The sequence below is a fragment of the Chinchilla lanigera genome, unplaced genomic scaffold, assembly GCF_000276665.1.
Source record: "Chinchilla lanigera isolate Chin_1 unplaced genomic scaffold, ChiLan1.0 scaffold00022, whole genome shotgun sequence".
NCBI classification, from domain to species: Eukaryota; Metazoa; Chordata; class Mammalia; order Rodentia; family Chinchillidae; genus Chinchilla; species Chinchilla lanigera.
In genome coordinates this window covers 9,394,780-9,416,754 of record NW_004955423.1, presented here as the reverse complement: position 1 = coordinate 9,416,754, position 21,975 = coordinate 9,394,780, and the positions used below count along the sequence as shown (strand labels likewise).

Sequence of the window (21,975 nt, the reverse complement as noted above, 5' to 3'; positions counted from 1 at the left end):
TGCGTTAAGGGCTTGGTCACCATGATATAGTGCTATTGAGAGGTAGTGGAATGTTTGAAATGTGGGATTAGTAGGAGAATGTTAGGTCACCAGGGATATGTCCTTGAAAGGAATATTAGAACCTTAGTCTTTTCCTCTCTTTTTCTGCTTCCCATGAGCTGTGAGGTAAGAAGTTTGCTTTACTATGTACTCCTGGCCACTATATACTGCCTCACCACAGGCTCAAAACAATGGGGTCAACTCATTATGTATGTACTGGACATTCTGAAGCAGTGAGCCAAAATAAACCTTTCTTCTTTTTAAGTTGATTGTCTCAGGTACGGTATTTAGTTATACAAACAGGAAGGAAACTAACACATGCTCCATCACCAACATATTTGCATTCACCCTACCCTCGGCCCCTCGTAACTATCATTCTACTTTCTACTTCTATGAGTTTATTTTATATCCCACATATAAGTGAAATACTATAATACTTCTTTTTCTATGTCTGGCTTATTTCACTGAGCCTAATGTTCTCCTGGCCATCCACATTTTCACACATGGCAATATTTTCTTCTTTTTCAAGGCTGAATAATATCCATTGTGTGCATATAGTACTTCTTTATCCAGACACAGATAGCCATTTAAGTTGTTTCCATACTTCAGCTAATGTGAATAATGTTGCAATGAATATGAGAGCTTAGGTATCTGTTTAAGATCCTGATTTCTGTTCCTTTGGATAAATTACTCCTAAGTGGAAATGTTGGATCCTAATATAGTTTTATCTTTAATTTTTTTAAAGGAATGTCTATTCCATTTCCTGTAGCAATTAAACTATTTTTTAATTCCCCAAAACAATGTACTGGGGTTTTCTTTTCTCTACATTCTTGCTAATACTTGTTATCCTTTGACTAAATGATAGCATTCCTAACAAATGTGAGATGATATCTCATTATGGTTTTGAGGTGCATTTACTTGATGATTAATCGTGCTGTTCATTTTTTTGCCTTCTTTGGAAAACTGTCTGTATAGGTCCTTTGCCCTCTTTCTACTCAGGTTATTTTTCTACTGAGTTGTAAGAATTCCTTATCAAATAGCAGATTTCCAAATAATTTGCTCTTTACATTGCCTTTGGATGTGTTTATCTTTTTCTGTGAAGATGTTTTCACTTTGATGTAGTCCTACTTATTTTTGCTTTTGTTAACTGTGCTATACAAATAACCATTGCCAAGACTAATGTCAAGGAGCTTTCAACCTATTTTTTAAGAATTTTATAATTTCAGATCTTACATTTATGTCTTTAATCTATTTTGAATTGATTTTTATTTATGATATAAAAATCCAATGTCATTCTTTTGCATGTGGCTATCCAGTCTCCCCAACGCTGTCTATTGAAAAGTCTAGCTTTCATTCATTGTATATATTCTTGGGTTGTAGTGAAGCATCAATGGATGAGAGGTGAGTTCTAGAATTTTTCGATTGTTCTTACCAATAGACTATATGACATAATTCAAGTTTAAAAGGCATTGGTTTACTTTGTTTACCAAAGAACAGTACTATGCTATAAATTTACAATCTGCCAACTTCAAAATTGATTATTTCTTATTAACATGCAAAGGATTCATAATCTATGCCTTTGGAATGGTTTTTGTTGATGTAAAGAGCTTAAGTAATTAGTTAAATGAGTTTCTTAGTTCACTTGACAGTTTCTAGAATATGATAAAACTATTTCAGCATGGATAGAGACTTGAAATTGACAGTAATTTTATATTTATGGCATTGACATAGAATATTATCACATTATGTGTAAAAAATTTTGAAATGTTAAGCATTCTTACATATTTGAGACAAACTGTCTTATGTAATGTACAAACTCAATGTTATTGGACTTGATTTGATATTTTATTTTGTATTTTTGAATTTATTTCTATGTGGAAGATTATCTTAAATTGACTTTTAAATCTTTTCTTTGGCTTGTAATCATAGTAATCTTTATTTCTTATAATCATTTGTCCATTTTCATCTTTAATCAACACTCTTTACATAAAATTGGAATAATTTCCTCTTAGTAAACATTTCATCTATAAAATAAATTAATTAAATAAAAAAGAACATAGATCAAATATTTTGATCTTAGTTTATATCACTGAATTCATCTGGTGCCTAAGAGTTGAATCTCAGGGTCCACAACGTCAGAATCAAAACAAGTAAGCAAAAAAGAAAAGTAGGAAATGTTCAAAATAAATATTTTATTTTAAAAATAACACTCTATTGAGAATGGGGTGTGAAGATAATGGATAATGAAGCAATTAGTGAGAACAAATGGTTGAAATGAGTCTGATGAAACAATCAACATTGATCTTTATTCAACATTTGACATACCAGACTTGTGTTTCTACTTTTTCTAAACGATACCCTATTTAAGGTAAACATGATGTCTTTTGCCTCACACTGTTTAGCATTTTCTGACACCTAGAAATAACAATGCAGCTAGATATTAAGTGTGTCTAATTCTTTAATATACATTAGCTTTACTTCTCTGTATATCATCTATGTGGTAGCATAATTCACCCCAGTTTTCAGATCAAAAAATAGAGGCTCACAGATAAAATGTGATTTAACAGATTTTACAGCTGCTAAGTAACTAAGACAAGGCCTGAACATAGGTCTGATTTACTGTTCCCATTAGCCCCACTCACCCAATGCATTTACTGAGTACTGTGTTAGCTTTCTGACTCTGTAATAAATATTTAAGACAGTCAATGTATAGAGAAAAAAGGGTTGTTCTCATTCATAGTTTTGAGGTTCCAGTCCATGATCAGGTAGACCTGTGTTTTATGCCTTTGGTGGGAATGCCAGATAGCAAGGTGAGTAGTGGATTGCAAAGCAAAACTGTTCACCTGTTGGCCAGGATGCAAGATGAGAGACTGGGGTCCCACTATCTATTCAAAGAATGACCTAAAAAATGTCTCCCTAGGCCAATGGAGGTGAACCTATGGCATATGTGAAACAGCTGCCTGTTTGTTATCATTGAAAGCTCTAATGTTTCCTTCACTCCTCGGCCTAGACCCTACCTCTTAAATACTCCACCACTTCCCATTAGCACCAAGTAAAGCTTCAAGGCTTTGGGAGACATTCCAGACCTAAAATATAACAAGTACCATTAAATATGTACTTGCTAAATTGGTGTTACTGTGACTTCTTCAGAATACGGATTTTACTCTGATCATAGAAATCATTTCATTCAATGCACACAACTGTTACTATAAATAGCATGCAAAGAACAAAAAGAAAATGTTGTATTAAGACCTTATGGTCTCATTTGTAAGACACCCTGAATAATTTAAAATAGTTACCTAAATCTATTTCGTTTGTGTTCTTATAATGAAAAGATATAGAACTTTTAGGGAAGTAAAATATTAAGACTTGTTAAAAATGGAATTAGCTCAATTTAACAAAGTTTACTTGAGCAAGAAACAGGTTTTAGAATGAGGCAGCATTCCAAAGGGAAGTTGGTTCAGAAAGCTCCAACCTACCACACGTTCAGAACAGCTTTACAGTCAGAGGGAAAGCAGCCCCAATACCAAAACAACCTGATTGGCTGCAGTTGTCATTTGTCTTATTTCTGTGGTCATGTTATTGACAGTTGTAATCTTCTGATTGGCTAGAAGTTCAGCTGCTATAACTCAGTTGTCTGGTTTCAAGAGTATAGTCTTAGGTTACAGTTGGTTTACAAATGAAGCTAGGATGCAGTTCACTATAAAGGCCACTTTAGACCAAATTTATGCTTCTGGTATGGAGACTGGTATAGATCAAATTTTGGCTTGACAGACTAAAAGGGGTTCTACAATATTTCTTAAGTATATAGTCTTCAGATTATATTGTCTCTTCCTCTTCTATATCTCATCTATGTCTCAGGTGGGTTTTTTTTTTTTATCTTTTACTGAGTATCCCTCTTTAAATAAAACTTTTATGAAAATATGATTTATTGCAGCCAATTCACACGTCAGTGGTTTTTAAACTGAACACTATTTTCTTCTTTTTATTTTATTGTATAATTCGAAACCAATTTTGGATCCAAGTGTGATAGTTTTATTTAATCGCAATTTTGGCTTGTGACCTAATAGCAGGTAAAGATAGCGCTTCTATGCTGGAATACAGCTTTGATGCTTCTGATGTCCTGAATTTGTTAAAAAGAACATGAATGGGTGAGAAACAAACTTTAATATATCAAAGTATTAGATTATCAAAAAAGACTCCGGAACATAAAATTTGAAATTAAGGTAGTTCCTAGAAAATTGACTCCTAACAATAACGTTTCCTTCACTTCAATTCCATGACACTTAACTCTCTTGGTTTTCTCATTCTCCTTTGCTGGGTCCTCCTTTTCTCTTCATGTAGGACTGTTCCGTGGTTCAGTCCTCGGTAAATCACCTCTTTTGCACTTCCCCATCTATATTCAATAATGCCCGAGTGCCGAGATTACAGGCATGTGCCACTACGCCCGGCATATATACTTCTAAAAAGCGTAAATAAAAGTTTCAATTAAAAGTGTAAATAGGGCAAGGATTACTTTGTCCCATAATTTGCAGGGTTTGGGACACTGCAGATAACGATGGAGCCCAGGAACTCATTCATACTGGTGAGCAGGTCGCCTATGCCTTCTCATGTCTCGCAGCTCACAGTCTACTGTTTTCTTTACGACCTTCGTGACCCCGGAAGTAAAAACTAAGGAAAAGGTCGCAGAAAAAAAGCCATTTCCGTTTCCGTGTAGACGCACCGGAGCAAACAACATGGCGAAGGCCACGGTAAAGAGTGGCGGCAGTGGAAAGAAAAGCTTGAAAAGGAAAGCCGCTATGCCAGAGCCTCAAGAGGCTGCAGTCGCCGGGGATGGAGCAACAGAAGGCGGGGTCCAGCCCCCGAAAGCGACTGCCTTCCCCCCAGGCTTCAGCATTTCGGAAATTAAGAACAAACAGCGGCGACACTTAATGTTCACGCGGTGGAAACAGCAGCAGCGGAAGGTATGCGAGGGACGGGTGAGCGGGCGCATGCGCGAGTCTTTGGCGTGGAAGAGGATTAGGAGATGTAAGAGTCTGGGGTCTCTGCCCGGCTTCCCCACCGGTACAAAGTGCGCTTGTAAGTTCATCAGCAAGAGTAATCCTGTGGCTCACGGCTCCTGGTTCTCTCAGTCTGCCTTGGAGACTAGCTTAAGCCTGAGCGTGAAGGTGGAGAGGGTTCTCTTCCTTTCCGGCTCCTTCCTAGAGTCCTCCACTCAGGGAAAGTCAGAAATCTTACTCTCCTAGTGAGAATTACCCTCTCGGCTAGAAGGCAAAAATCTCAGCCCCTGTGTTTTGCCAACCCTACCCAAAGTTGGTGAACCTAGAGAACATGTGGTACAGGCGATACGTAAGAAATCCAAAATACTGTCTATTGATGCAGTAACTGTTACTGAAGTCAGTACTGTAAGTTTCTAGTAGTCATGTTCATACTGTTATGGGAGGCAAACAGGACACAGGTAGAGAGGTTTAAAACGAGTTGCCTCGGGCCGGGGATATAGCTCAGCGGCACAAGCTCCTGCCTGGCAAGCGTAAGGTCCTGAGTTCAATTACTGCTACCACATAAAGATTAAAAAAAAAAAACCACAAAACAAAAACGACTTGCCTCAGGTCGTAGTGCTCCTTTGTAGTGAAATTGCTAATGGAAGAAAGCATTTAATTATTTCTGCATATCATAGAAGTTCACCTATAATACTTGTACTTGCCTCTTAGGACAGTTTTTGGGACCCTGGACTGATTCTTGATTCAGTGCCAAAGGGCTACTGAAATACATAACAGGGTCATATAACCCATCTGGTGTGCAAGTGTAAGGGAGAGATTTCCTGGAATACTTGTTGGCACTATGGTTTCAAACCTGAGACCTGTGCGTTGAGGGTCAGTAGGCATTGGAAAAAAGTATTTTCTGTTGTGTATCAAGCATTCTGTCTAGAAATCAGAAGTTACAGATTTGTAATAAATAATCCTAACCTTGTGAGTTGTTGCTAATTTTAAAAGCATATTTTGATTAAAAAATAGGATTAGAAAAAAATGAGGATTATTAATGGTAGGTTTATTGGAAACGACCTAAAAACTCAGTTTCCTTTTCTGTTTATCTGAGTGCTTTCCAAAGGAAACAACTATCATAACTGTGATCATTAGTATGTAAATGTTTAAGAAAACCAAAACTTGTTTACTTTTTTACATATACATTTTGCACTTTCAATAATTTTAATTTAAAATATTACAGCAAAAGTTAAAGCTAATGGAATTCTAAATGCTCACCTTGCCAATTTAGACTTCGATCAAGTGAAATCTTTGCTAAATAAGTCTTATTGATCAGCTCATTTGACTTACAGTAACTTACTTACCAAAAATCTGTGTTTGGATGCTTAGTTTAGTACACTATTTCCCAGGCAGAATATTCATAGACTTAGTCATTTATAATATCAGTGTGTTTGTGACACAGCCAGTGGTTTCTTAGTATTGTTCTTTTGTTTTTAACCTTTTAGGAAAAGTTGACTGCTAAGAAAAAACTTAAAAAAGAGAGAGAAGCTCTTGGTGATAAGGTAAATCAAAATTTTAGCCACCTGCTTTCTTATATTAAGTAATGTTTCTTGATGTTGTAGTGATTACTTTTCCAGAATTTATGAAATATTTCAGGTGTGTAAGAAGGTACAACAAAACACAAATTTCTTTCTATCCTTTTTACCCTGCTTAGCATAAAATATTGAAATCCCCTTTCCTGCTTTTTCTGCTGGTGTCCCCCTCCAAAGAGAGCATTCACGAAATTTTTTTATTTTCCCCATATGCTTCTTTATACCGTTATTGTGTATGTTGGCATACCTAAACAGTAAGCCCAGTGATGGTGTTTTATGTCACTTTATGTGCTTGAGAGGCAGAAAGACCTCTCTCTAACTTTGGGGGGAAATTATCCAGGTTAGGGTCCAAGACTAGCTCTTCTGGTTGAAGTAAGGCTTTTGTTAGGCAAGGCAGTGGAAAGGCCAGGCAGAGCCTTTTCTGTGTGGAGTGGAGTCACATGCGGAGAGCCAATGCGGAAGATATGACCTTGTGAAAAGTGGCTGAGGCCTGGATGGATTATGGCAAAGAACAGACAGTATATCAAGAAAGGATCTGGCTATTTTTGTGTTAAGTGAAATATTTCAGAGGAACTACCAAGTATTCCTACATTGTTACATGGCTAAGTTATTTTCATTTTACTTACACATATTCCTTGGTTGTGATTTATGCTTGCAAAATTTTAAAAACATATAGTTCTCCCCATTCTTACCTCTTAAAAGGTACTGTCTTAGTTACTTTTCTCATTGCTGAGACAAGATACCCACACCCAAAATTAAAGAAGGAAAGATTTTATTTATCTCATAGTTTGTGGAGGTTTCAGTCCATCATCGGCTGGCCCCAAAGCAGGGTGGAACATGGCAGAGGGGCAACAGTTCATGACAGTGAAAGACAGCAAAAGCAACAAGGAAGTTTAACAGCATCTCTCTGCCCCTTTTATTTTATCCAGAGTACCAGGACTAGGGTAGTACCAATCCAATCGGTGGACTAATCCAGCAGTCACTCACCCTTAATCCCAGCATTGCACCATGAATCACTTATATACTCTAGATTCAACCACCTCTGAAAAAGCCCCATGTAAAACTGCATGAGGCTTTGGAGGGACATCTAGACAAAAATTGTAACAGGTACCAAGTATGAATAAGGTTTTTTGAGGAAGGGAAAAATATTATTAATATATACAAAGTGGATGCTCTGTTTTTCATGTATTCTCATAATAGTATTAAGTTAAATTGTATGAAATTGTCAGTATTAAGACTGTTTGACCGCTAAAGTTTTAATATATCAAGCAATGTTAGTATCTTTGAAATTCTTCAATAATTAGTCATAGGAAATTAATATGCTAAACACCATTTGAAAATATCACAGTTCTTATTTTTTGGACTGGAAAACTATAGAACTTGTTTATAGAGTAAGAAAAAATATTCAGAATAGTTTATTGGTGTATACTTTACTCATCTTGCAAATGTACATGTATTATGAATTAGTTTTAGTGTGTTCTTACAGTTCTCTTCCTGCTCCTTGCCAGTGAATTTTAGTTTCTTTTTCTAAGCTGAGTATAGCTGACTGCTGATTGTAATAGTATCCCATCTTGCTGATGGTATAATTGCTTAATCTTTATCCTGTTGGTGGACGTTTGCTCTATTTGCTATTTATTTTCATTATTAATAGTGATAACTTGTGTTTCTTTGTACAGATGGTGTTATCCCTTGCCCCATCTTTACTTACCATAAATTCCCCAAACCAGAGTAGAATTACTAGTTCATATCAGTGAATATACTTTTGTTATGTGTTTCTGAATAACTTTCTGGAAGTATAGAAATAAAGTCTAATATATATAGACTTTTGTGATTTTTTTTTTCCCCCATTCAGTTGTTTGCTTTCTTTTTTTTTTTCCCCTCAATGATGGATAATTATTTTGATACTTACTTGTATTACTACTTCTGGCTAGTTTTAAGCTGTTTAATTCAAATTAGCCATTCTTCCAATATGTATATGTCTCTTCTCAAATTGTTAAATATTATTCAATTTTTTTTCAGTCAGAATTGTTGGAACTATAACAGCAGAAATAGGTTGAAATAAAGATTGTGTTTGGGAGTTAGTTGTAGATTTCTTTTTTCCCCAACTATATTGTAGAATAACTAATGTAAAATGCTTCCAAAACTTACCTTTTTCTTTTATTTAGGCTCCACCAAAACCTGTACCCAAGACCATTGACAACCAACGAGTCTATGATGAAACTACAGTAGACCCTAATGATGAGGAGGTAATAATGTCAGAAGTCTTAAATGAATTTAAATGATCACCCTCAATAAGTGACATGCTGATAATGTTAACATTGTGCTGGCTGGCAGAATTATGTAATGTACTGTAGATCCAGCCATAATGTTGGCTGTCATATTTGCCACATTACTTCATAATTGATTTTCCCAATAATATTGTAGAAAAATACACTAAGCACTTTCTACCAATGCATTGAATGCTATGACTGGGTAAACTTTTACATTTGTCATTTAATTTCTGAATTCTCTGTTTAATATATTTAAAAGAATCCTTTTTACTATAAATTTTTATAGTATTTGTTAGGTATTTTGATCTCTCATGGTAGCTTTTGATGGTATTTTTCTATGCACTTAAACTCTTGCTTTCAAGGTAATCCACTCTGAATGTTTTCTCTTTAAATACTTTGCAACAGTGCAGTAAATAAAGGCTTTATAATTTCAATATTTAAAAATTTTTCACAATAGAAATTTGGTTTGTAATATTTATTTTCAAACAATAACTGCAATCAACATTCTTTCACGTATCTTCCAGTATAGTTGTTCTTTCAGGCAGTCCATCTTCTAACAAATCTTTATTGATTATGTACAGTGTATTGGTGTCTGTTTTAAAGACTTGGAATTTATCAGTGACCACATACACACACGAGAGAAAAGGGGAGGGAGAAGATAAACATAGTAAAATAAATTAGTCATGCTAGCAGGTAATAGTTTAAAAGAGTAAATTTAGGACTACTTGGAGTAAAAGAAGGTTTACAGTTTTATGTATATAGGGGTGTGATTTTGCTTTTGATTTTTTGACATATTTTCAGATTTAATAAAAAGTAGGAATTCATGTACATCTTTGACCTAAGTTTCCAAAATATTATATTGTACCACAATTGGTTTTCCTTTATGTTCTCCAAGTTGCTTGAAAGTGCTGACGTAGTTTCCTCTTGTTTCTATATGCTTCTGTGTTTTACCTATAAACAAGCTTTTTTAAAAAGCACAGTACAGCTCAAAATCAGACAACAGTGATACACAGTAATATCTAAGCTATAGTAGATCTTATTCAGATGTTACTAGTTATCCCAGTAATGTTTCTTTTTGCAAAAGGAAAGTTCTAGGTTATGTATTTCATTCCATCTTAATGACTCCAACCTCCTTTAACTTGAATGCCTCAGCCACTAGCTTTTCATGACATTGACAATTTTTTTAAGAGTGTAGACTAGATATCCTGTAGAGTGTCCCTTAGTGTGAGTTTCTCTGATGTTTCCTCTGGTTATATTCAACTTAGGTGCCCTTGGTATCACATCTGGAGGAATACTGCAGATGTAATGTTATATATATACTTTTAAGTGCCTCTTATCAGGAACCACATGATGTTGATGTTGATATTCCTATTTCTGTTTATGTTAGCTGTGATTACTTGATTAAGGTGGTGTTTACCAAGTTTCTCCACTATGGGGTTACAGTTTTTTCTTTATGTAATTACTAGATATTTTGGAGCAGATACTTTGAGATTATGTAAGTTAGGTATTATTCCTTAAACTTACACTCAAGATTTTACAAGAATTCTTTTCCAGTCTGATAGAGAAGCCGGGCGTGGTGGCACATGCCTGTAATCCCAGCACTCAGGAGACTGAGGCAGGAGGATTGTTGCGAATTCGAGACCAGCCTGGGCTACAAAGTGAGCTCAAGACAGCCTGAACTGCAGAGCGAGACCCTGTCTCAAAAAAAAGACCAAAAGAAACAAAACCAGTCAGATAGAGAAATTATATCTTAGTGTACAGTATACTTTAATAAGCAGTTCTCTTGTTATGAATGAGTTGAGCATCTTTTTTTCCCCTTCTCCATTTCTTTCCTAATTGTTTCATTTCTTGCTCATTTTTCTGTTGTTACGGTTACAATTTTATATAGGATGATCAGGATAAGTCTTGATGAAAAGATGACCTTTTGGTAAAGGTTTGAAAGATACAAGGAAGTGAGCCAATTTTAGATGAGAAAATGCCTACTGCAAAGCCCTAAGACAGGATTATACTTAATATGCTTTTGAAGAATAATGAAGCCAGTATGACTGAAATTAACTGAATAGGGAAGAGTTGTAGAAGAGGTACCAGGAAAGTATGATCTTATTTGCCATTGTGAGGACTTCGGTTTTACACTTGATGTGATCAGACAGTTCTTAAATGTGAGTCCCTGCTGTACTGAGAATATAATTAGAGGGGTAAGCAGACTACTTAGGAATTTTACTATTTGCAGGACAGAGATTATAATGAGTACTTAGAGTAAAATAGTTACAATGAAAGTGGTGACAACTGGTTTGATTGAATTTTATTTTTATTCCCAGGTATTTGAAATTTGAGGCACTGGGATTTCCTGATAGACTGGTTATGGAGTGTGAAAAAGAGGATTCAAAAAATGTTATCAGGGATAGTCTGAGCAATTAAAATAATAGAATTGTCCGTTGCCTAAGTATGGAGTAGTGGGTGAAGCAGATTTAAGGAGGAAATCAAGAGTTCAGTTTTGGATGTATTGTTGAGGTGACTTCTAAGAATTTTTAGAAAAGACAATCAGACAGCTGAGCTGTGAGTTTGGAAGTCAAGAAAAATCTTAGCAGGAGACAAGTATGGAGACATACAGAGTGTACATACATGTAAAAATTTTCTTAGAATTTTTACCTACTGGAGAATTTGTTGGGGTTGACAAATATTCAACTTAACAGGTTAGTCCCAAAATCTTTTCCAAAGTGGTTGGATTATTTTATACTGCCATAGTAGTACTAGAGCAATATTTCTGTTCACCTATTTTTATTCATTTTTATTCATTTTATTCATTTTTATTCATCATTTCTGACCAACTGTTGTTATATTCACACTAATGGTAGAGTTGTCTCATTGTGATTTAAATTTGTACTTCCCTGTTTGTTAATGTCTTTACATATATGTACTGTTTTCTTTCAGAGATATACTAGTTCATGTCTTTTGCCCAGTTTTCTATCATATAGTGTATTTTACTGATTTGTATAAATTTTCCATATAATTTGGATACTAATTTTTATATGTGTTAAGGACCTCTTCCAATTTATGGATTCTCAGCCAGGCGTGATAGCACATGCCTGTAATCCCAGCACTTGGGAGGCTGAAGCAGGAGGATTGCCATGTGTTCAAGGCCAGCCTGAACTAAAGAATGGAACTCTGTCTCAAAAAACCCAAACCAAAACCAAAATCAATTTATGATTCTCTGACCTTACGTGGTATTTTTGGAGGGACAGAAGGTCTTAATTGTGACTGGTAAGTTAGATTACCCACTTGCTTGGTTTGAGAGTCTTCCAGGGAATTAATAAAGTACACTTATGGGTATGTCTAGATTAGTCAGGGAAGCATGATCTTGGAGCCTTTATTTGGTCCCTTGGCCCTTTTTAGTACTGTTGCCTGTCCTGCCTCCCAGCCACCAAGAACTAAGCGGGCCAGCTGACCATGGACCAAACTCCTGAAATTGTGAGGCTAGTTAAACCATTCCTCCTAGTGCCTCCATGACAGGATATTTAAAATATTAACATGATTCAAATTTTAAAATGTTCTAATATTTAATGCAGTTGATGTCGTATTCAAGAAATCTTTATCCCATGACCATAAGTTCTCCCCCGCACCCCAAAAAAGGGTTGCCTTTCACATTCATGTACTTAATTGTTAGGAATTTTCTATTTGGTATGAGAAAGAAAACTCAGTTACTTTCTTCTTTCCTACCCCTAATCTCTTGCATGTATATGTATATAATCACTTTCCCCAGCACAAATTTTAGAGTAGTGAAACTTTACCCCATAGTACCGTACAGTACTGTGTCATATATCAAATATCCATATATATTTGGGTTTGGGGAGCTATTTGGTCTGTCAGTTTGTCATTGCATCATTTCTTTCCTGTCTTAATTATTTGATTTCTTAAGTCTCGATATCTGTAAAGATGAGGTGTCCTCTCACACCCACTCGCCACCTCTTTTCTTCAGAATTGTTCTGGGTCTTTCTGGGCCTATGCTTTTCATAAAAATTGTAAGAGACACTAAGTCAGACCAACTTGGGGATCTCTATTGTATTAGTTAGATCTTTTTTTAAATGCTGAAAATGTATTCAATAATTTTTATAATTTTCTTCATACATTTAATTTTACAAATAAATCTTGTTAGAGCTATTCCTGAGTATCTTAGGATTTCTCTTAGTATATTGCACCTCTCTGTAAATGGTTTTGTTTGCTAATTTATAAATCACAGTTGATTTTTGGACTTCTAGCCACAGCTAAGTTAAACTAATTTCTAATAATATATCTGAATATTCATTTGTATGTTAGATAATAATTTCAACAAGTGATAGTTTTTTATTTTAGTCCTTGAATGCTTTATTTTTCTCACTTCTGTGTCTAACATAATGAGAAATAGAAAAATCAATAATGTTATTTTTGCCATGCTTCTGATTTTAAAGATACTTTTGATTCATCATCTTTAATGTTTACATCATTAGTGATACATTCTCCTTATGGGTGAAGGAAATTCCATTTATTGGGTTTTGTTTTATCATCAGTGAGTAGAATGTTTAGATTCTTCTGCACATATTGAGATCACATGTGGTTTTTCTCCTGTATTACAGCAGTGTACTAAATAACATACAAGGATTTTCTGATCTTAAATATCTTTCATTGTTGAGATCAACCCATTTCGGTTATGGTGTTTTCTGTTTTTCCTGTACATTCTGTTTGGTTTTTAATACGTTGGTTAGAATTAATGTTATATCAATGTTCATGAGTGAGACTACAAGAATGTCTCATTTCCATTCCTAGTATTATTTATTTGGAAGTTTTTCTTAATCACTTCTTACCAGAGATACATACACTGTATTTTGTATTCTTTTCAAAGTACTTTTTTCCTTAATCTGCTCTACTAAATCTTTATTTTCTAATTCATTGATCCTTCTACTTTATTTCCGTCTGCTTTTGTTTACTTTATTGATTCACTTTTCATCTTTTCCAATATGCACAATCAAGACTACACTCTTAAGTACCAATTTTGCTATATCACACAAGTTTTAAAATGTGGTTCTTTATGTTTAAATCTGAATATCGCTTCTAACAGAGTTGATTTCTTTTAATTTCATTAGTTTTAGGGGTTTTTTTTGCTTGATTAAAAATTTTTAATTGACATTTACTTACAGAGTACAGTATGATAATTTGACACATACATAACGCCTAATGATTAAATTATGGTGATTAGCATTCTGTCTCCTCAAATATTATTTCTATGGAGTGAGAACTTTCAAACTCTTACCTAGTTATTTTGAAACATATAATAAATGGCTTTAGACTATATTTACCCTACTCTGCAATAGCACATTAGAACTAATTCCTCCTATGTAATTGTATGTTGGTACCCATTAGTCAAACTCTGTGTCCCACCAGTATATTTTAATTCATTGCTTTTCCCTTGGTCTTTATTATCTCTTCCGCTTACCTGAAGTTTTATTTGTGTTCCGCCCCTCCCTAGCTTTTTAAGATAGAAGCTTGGATTATTTCTTTTAGAGTTCTCTTTTTAATGTAACAATTTAAGGCTCTGAATTTTACTCTTAGCACTGCTTGAATTATAGCCTATAAAGTTTGGTATGTTTGTTGTATCTTTATTTTTCATTCTGTTCAAGATGTTTTGTAATTTCTCTTGTGACTTCTTTCTTGGCTTATCAATTAAGAGTGTTCCTTAATTTCCAGATTTTTGAGGATTTTCCAGATTGCTTTCTTACTAATTTCTAAATTTATTTTGTGGTTGTGGAACATACTTTGATATCTGTCTTTTTCAGTTAAAGACATTGAAAAATTAGCGTGTGGTCTAATTTAAAGAATTTTTGACATAGCCCTTGAAAAATGTATTCTGTTGGCTTGAGTTGGATTATTATATATAGGAGTTGGTTCAAGTTGGTTGATGGTGTGGTTCATATCTAGTTGTATTAGTTACTGAGAGCGGAGCATTTGAAGTTTCCACCTACACTTGTGAAATTGTCTTGTTTCTTCCGTACTTTCAGTTTTTGCTTTTGTCTTTTCAGAGTTCTTTTGGTAGGTGTGTAATATATTTGTAATTATGTTTTTATATAAATTACATAAATATATAATTACATCTTTCTGATATACTGACCCTTAATACAATTTAAAATATCCCTCATTGTCTCTAACACAGTGATGGTGAATCTTTTAGAGATGGAATGCCAAACTGCAACCCAAAACCCACTTACTTATCACAACATGCCAACACTGCAGTTAAACCTGAATACTGAAGTTCTGGTTTAGAAAAAACAACTCATACGTTAACATTATTGTCTTAAAAGAAAAGCACAGTAACAGACATGTCATGGATTCACTGCTGTTCTAGCAGTATTTCTTAATATCTATTTTGTCATATAGCCACTTAAACTCTGTTCATAGGTACTGTTTGCATGGTGCATTTTTTAATGCTTTTACTTTCAGTGTATTTATGACTGAGTTTTAAATGTATCATTTATGCAGATTAGATAGCTGGATCTTGCTGTTGTATACAGTCTGACATATTTAATGTCAATTATTGATGTATTTAGGTTTATATCTGCCATTTTGCTTTTTTCTCAGAAAATCTCTAATTTTTCCTTTCTTCTTTGACTTCCTTTTGTATTAAACAATTTTCTAGTATGCCATTTTTAAAGCTAATTTTATTTTTTAGTGGTTGCTCGTAGAATTACAATATGCATCAGAGTTGGAAGTTTACCTCAGTTGTAGAGGGCTGCTTGTCTAGCATTTCCAGTGTCCTGTGTTCATTCCCCAGCAGTGACAAAAAAAAAATGCAACATTCATCTTTGTTAAAGTCTATTTTAAACAAACTGACACAATTCTGGTGTCAGTATAGCAGGCTTGCAGTAGTACAGCTTTGTTTCCTCCACCTTCTTCCTGCTATTAATTTTATATGTACTGTTATAAACCTAGTGTTATAATTAGCACAAACAACCTGAAATTTTTCAAAGAAATTAAGAGTATAAGTACATAGTTTTATGTACCTATGTATTTACCATTTACAGTTCTGTTCTGGTCTGTTACCATCTAATGTCTTTTTCTTTCAGTTTGTACAACTTCCTGTAGTCTGTTTTTGACAGCAGGTTTAATAGCTGCTAATTATCTCAATCTCGTTTATCTGAAAATGTGCCTTTTTGGCCTTCATTTTTTTTGTTGTTGTTGTTGGTATCGGGAATCGAACTCAGGACCTTGCGCTTGCCAGGCAGATGCTTGCACCACTGAGCTATATCCCCGGCCCTTGGCCTTCATTTTTCAAAACGTCATAGAATATAAAATATTTGGCTGACTTTTTTTTTAATACTTTGACCACACAATTCAACTGCATTTTAACTTTATTTGCACTCATCATGTTTCCTTTTACTTCTTTTAAAATTTTTCTGGTTTTGGCTTTCAGCAGTCTGGCAATAATGTGTTTAAAGTATTGTTCTTTTTTTTTTAAATCCTGCTTGAGATTTGCTGAGCTTTGTAGATCTGTTGGTGTTTTTCTTTCATATGGTATTTTCAGTCATTATTTCTTCAAATGTTTTTTTCTGCCCCTTTCTCTTTTTCTCTGGAAGTTACCTTTACAGATACTATCAAAATGTTTGACATCATCCTACAGGTTTCTCCAGTTTCCTTTTACTTCTATGATTATTTTCTCTGTTCAGTCCAGATCATATATGTTAGTCAATTTTCAGGTTTACTGACTTTCCTACCATGTCAGATTGTCTATTTAGTCCATATTTCCTTTAAATCCTTGTATATATTAATTAGTGCTGCTTTGAAGTCTGCTAAATTCAACATCTGGACCCATTCAGCAACTGTTGACTGCCTTTCCCCTGATAATGCATCATGTTTTTTGTTTCTGATAAATTAATAATTGGTTGAAAATTAGACCTGTTACCTCTACCTGATCTACTCTCCCCTTCCTGATCCAGTCCACCACCTCCAAGTCCAAAACTGTTGCTTCTTACCTACCATGACCCTATACGTAATTGCTTTCACTCGCCAAGCTAATCCCTGATGTTCTTGCCTATTTTATAGCCATTTTTCAAGAATAAACATGTCTCAGTTTGTGTACTAAAATGATTATTGATAGTTTTATCTAGTTTTATTCTTGTATTCTATAGGAAAAATCATCCAGCCTTTTCAGGTAGCTATTAACATTAGTCCATTTCCAGTCTTCAGATCCTGTCAGCTAGGTAGTTAGTATTGATAGTCAGACCCAATAGAGTATTTGTTTGATATAAAATTACATCTTCCGTGTTTTCAGGTTGCTTATGATGAAGCTACAGATGAATTTGCTCCTTACTTCAACAGAGAAACTTCTCCCAAGATTCTCATCACAACATCAGATAGACCCCATGGGGTAAATACATAGATTAATAAGTATAGTTTTTAAATTTTAGTTACCTTTTATTCTGTTGTTTACTCTGTTCAGAAGAGATTGGTAATTGCTTCAAGTAATGCCTGTGAGTAAGCTAAATAAAAATTAACTGTTGATAGGGAAGAGGTTCACTAAGCATGATTCTTCAAGTAAGAGTTCCTTAGGCTCAGGACTATTAACATTTTGGGCTGGGTAGTCCTTTGTTATGATGAGCTGTCCTGTTCATCGCAGGATATTTAGCTGTGTCCCCAGCCTCTTCCCATTACTAACCACAGAAACATCCCTACAGTTTGCCACATGTCTCTTGGTGGAGCTCAGGTGTTGCAAATCACTCAGCTTTAAGATGATCACCCTTGATATAAGATGAAATGCTTATAATTTTCATTTTTCTTTTTTATTCATTTTTTTTGGTACCGGGAATCGAACTCATGACCTCAGGCTTGCCAGGCAAGCGCTTATGCCGCTGAGCTACAACCCCAGCCCTCTTTTTTATTTTAAAGAGAAAAAAGATCAACAGTAATTTTTATTTTCCCCCTAGCCTTCCTATTCACAAGTCATTTCCTTATGAATATAAGCCTTGTAGTATTTTATTCTTTCTCACTTTTGCAATTTTTTTTGTTATTTTGTTTTACAGAGAACAGTAAGACTCTGCCAGCAGCTCTCAACAGTTATACCCAACTCACATGTTTATTACAGACGAGGACTGGCTCTAAAAAAAATTATTCCACAGTGCATCTCAAGAGATTTCACAGATCTAATTGTGATCAATGAAGATCGTAAAACACCAAGTATCCTTTTTGTTCAAAGGTTTTTATCCCTTCCCTCACCCCTTTTAAAATATATTTGAAAGAATAAAGAAATGTTCCCTGTAACTCCCAGAACATAATTTTCTTCAAAAAGTACGTATTTCTATATAAGATGCTATAAACTGATTTTTTTTCCTTTTTATTTCAGTATACATTTTTAGGAGGCACTTGTTACAGCTAAGACGACATTGTTTTAATCCTTTTGAAGGCTGCAGAATGAAAGAGAATCAGCCTTTAGGGAAATCAGAGTAAACAGACATAAACTAAAAAATAACAGTGGATGGAACAATTAAAGAAATACAGTGCATAATATAAACTTGTGCTGGTCTACTCTGTCCTGAGTATATCAGGAAGGACTTTGCACAGAAATAGACGCTTAAGTGGGCCCAAGGGGATGAATGAGGTGAATAAGCCAAGGCAGGAGTGTTGAGCTGCCGTTTTTTAATTGCCCCAAAAGATAAAGTGGCGAGGTCTGCTTGCCTTTTTATTTGGGGCAGTTAAAGGTTGGTAGTAACTCTTTGCCAAGAAGCAGGCATTCATAGTTTCAATAAAACATTCATTCCTTGTTTTACTGAGATATTTTATACAGGCACACACATTTCACTTACAGAATCTGTAGTCTTCAGAAAGCTTGCATTCTTTTTTTATATAAAGTTGTCCTTTTACCTGCAGTATATTAATTGGACATCTTGTAGACTAAGCTGTCAACCACTTTTCTTCATTATTGAAATAGACATTAATTTAGTCTAGATGTACTTGAAATACAGGAGGTAGGGACCACCATGATACTGTTAATAATCTAGGTGGAAAATCTCAAGGATCTCAACTAAGACAGTTAAGATAAAGAAGCTGCAGTAGAAAAAAAAAATGTAGGGGCTGGGGATTTAGCTCAGTGGCACAGCGCCTGCCTGGCAAGAGCGAGGTCGTGAGTTTGATCCCCAGTACCGGAAAAAAAACAAGATAAATAACTAACTAACTAAATAAATAAATAAAATGTGAAAGCTGTAAGATTGGTGGGAGGAGAAAAAGTTGAAGATAATCAAAAATGGCCACATATGTTTTGTAAATTTCTTACTGCGTGTAAATAGACTTGAAACTTGATTTTGACATACATTTAAGGTTCAGTTTTTAACCATTTCACAGTTTACTGTGAGTCATGTTTGTTTACAAACTGATTATCGAAAGTGTTGGTTGGGTAGGTGTCATTTCAACCAGTCGCTTCTATTGAACAAATTTGATAAAATTACCATTTTTGTATTTCATTATGTTATAAAAATTAATGAAAAACATGCAATTTTTGGTTATACTGTAAATAATTGGACTGATAAGTGGTTAAAGAATCAGATATTTGAAAAAGCATGCTATACATTAAAATTCCTGTACAGTGTCATCAGTTCTGCAGTACTCAGAATTCACTCATTGAAAAATAAAGGAAAAGTTACAGTAAAGTGGTGCTATAAAGATTTGAGGAATGTTGTATAGGTAGTAATCTTAGTTTGCTGCAGCTGGGACTTGTAGAGCCATTGGGTTACTAATCCTGCCAGTTGTAGGTATGTATCTTTAATTCATTTGTCGTTTAGTATCTAGCATAGTTCTCTGTTCATGGTAGACAATAAATAGCTACTAATTGGTTGGTTGGTTATAACTTGTGTATAGTAAACCTTAGAGTAAGAGCTTAAGAAATGTTAATAACCTTGATTTCCACAAGTGCACTTACAAGTTTCTGGTCTGCTGAGATACACAGTTTGCTTCATCTTAACTTTAATGAACAGATGGACTTATTTTGAGTCACTTGCCAAATGGCCCAACTGCTCATTTTAAAATGAGCAGTGTTCGTCTTCGGAAAGAAATTAAGGTAAGTTTTAGTACTGCATTAGTATTGATCTCACATTACTTCATAGATTCTTTATCTTATAGATCTAACCAATTTTATTAACATTTACTCCTAATTAAAGCCAGTTTTACCTACTAAATTTTCTTGTGAGATTGTGACTGAGTTACAGCAGACAGTAGTCCTCATTACTACAAATCATATTTTCTAGGACTTTCTAGTGCAGTAACTGCATATTAAAATATACATCTTTATGTGTTTAATAAACCATGTGAGATTTTTCTAATTTGTGTTTTTCCAATTTTGTGATTTCATTTTTTTTTTTCCTAGAGAAGGGGTAAGGACCCAACAGAACACGTCCCTGAAATAATTCTGAATAATTTTACAACAAGGCTGGGTCATTCAATTGGACGTATGTTTGCTTCACTCTTTCCCCATAATCCTCAATTTATTGGAAGACAGGTTGCCACATTCCATAATCAGCGGGATTATATTTTCTTCAGATTTCATAGGTGAGGAACATATTCAGTTGCTTGGTCTTCGATGTCAATCATAAAATATGTTTTGAATATGAACCCATTTTCTATTTTATGACAAGCCTCTGTCGTAAGGAAATTGGTCTGGATGAGTAATTCTCTTGTCCTTGAAGGTACATATTCAAGAGTGAAAAGAAAGTGGGAATTCAAGAACTTGGACCACGTTTTACCTTAAAATTAAGATCTCTTCAGAAAGGAACCTTTGACTCTAAATATGGAGAGTATGAATGGGTCCATAAGGTATGCGCTTACTGTTTGAAAATCCATTTAAATAATTTTTTGACACATGTAATGAAAAGTTAACCATGTTGGCTATTTGTACCTTAAACTGTGCTTGTGAATTTCTTCCGTGAGTTAGAAAGAACCGTATTACAGCACAGTGATGGTGAACCTCTTAGAGATGAGTGCCCAAAGTGCAACCCAGAATCTACTTATTTTTCCACAACACTGCAGTTAAACCTGAATACTGAAGTTATACTTTAGAAAAACACAACCCATACTTTAACATCTTTTGTAGTTTAAAAACAACACTGCCATTGGTTCGCCACCACTGTGAAAAGGTGTCTGGATCTGATGATTAACCGTGACTTACTATGTGAAGTAGCATAAAGGTCAGTGGTTCTCAAAGTGGAACTAGCAACATCAACTAGGACCTTAATAGGAATGGAAATTCCTGGGCCCCAGACCTACTAAATCAGCTAGAGGTGGGGCCCACTATGCTGTTTTCCAATGTGAGTCTACTGTGTATTTTGTGAGAACTACTGTTACAGAAGATGCATACAAGTTTGGAGATCATCTTAGGTCATAAAGATACCAATATTTTTATAAAAATAGTCTTTTCTATCTACTAAGCAGTGTTACATACTTACTTTTAAAACAGTTTTACTTTAAAATTGTAATACCCAATGCCTTTAATTAGGCTTACGCCTGTTTATTTGGGGTCTCAGAGACAAACATTTTCAGCACAAAGACCTAAAAAAGTTAATTTTTACTGTCAACTAAATCGTTTGTAATATTTTTTCTGTCTTCTAATTTTCAGCCCCGGGAAATGGATACAAGTCGAAGAAAATTTCATCTATAAAGTACTATGGAAATAAATAGTATTTGATTTTACAGAACGTGCCTGTCTTGAACTTTCATATCTGAACAAATGGCCAACTGCCATGAATTGCCATTCCGTATGTGTCAAATACAAATAAAAGTCAGAGTTTAGAAATTGTTACGATTTATTTATTTCAGGGTAATTTTTGAATTAAGATTCAGATTAATTTTCCAGTTTGTGTTTTCAGAGTATATGGACTGAAAGACACAGAAAGGATGATAAATACCATGTAACCTAGATTCAATAGATTCATTTTAGATCCTCAGTGTCTGGCACAAAGTTGAGGTGAGATTTCCTTAAACTTTTCAGAAGTGTAAATGTTTAAAGCAAAATGATTTAGCAGGACTTGAAGCAAAGTTCTTTTTGCTGTTTACTTCATTACATGGCATTAAAATACATTCCATTCA

General features: G+C 34.6%; 1 protein-coding gene and 1 pseudogene across 2 annotated transcripts; one reads left to right on the top strand and one right to left on the bottom strand.

The window, feature by feature from the left end:
- Window positions 1-4,777, bottom strand: part of LOC102027757 — a 26,437-nt pseudogene extending 21,660 nt beyond the window's left edge.
- Rpf1 (ribosome production factor 1 homolog) lies at window positions 4,754-21,975 on the top strand. Of its 2 annotated transcripts, XM_005385160.2 has the most exons (9): window positions 4,754-5,003; window positions 6,527-6,583; window positions 8,779-8,859; window positions 17,180-17,275; window positions 17,928-18,081; window positions 19,872-19,954; window positions 20,261-20,442; window positions 20,580-20,706; window positions 21,506-21,975. In XM_005385160.2, exons 1-9 carry the CDS (start codon window positions 4,776-4,778, stop codon window positions 21,545-21,547), a joined length of 1,050 nt encoding a protein of 349 aa, XP_005385217.1. In that variant the 5' UTR covers window positions 4,754-4,775; the 3' UTR covers window positions 21,548-21,975. The 2 variants fall into 2 exon arrangements, with proteins under 2 accessions (XP_005385217.1, XP_013369889.1); XM_013514435.1 differs by lacking the exon at window positions 17,180-17,275.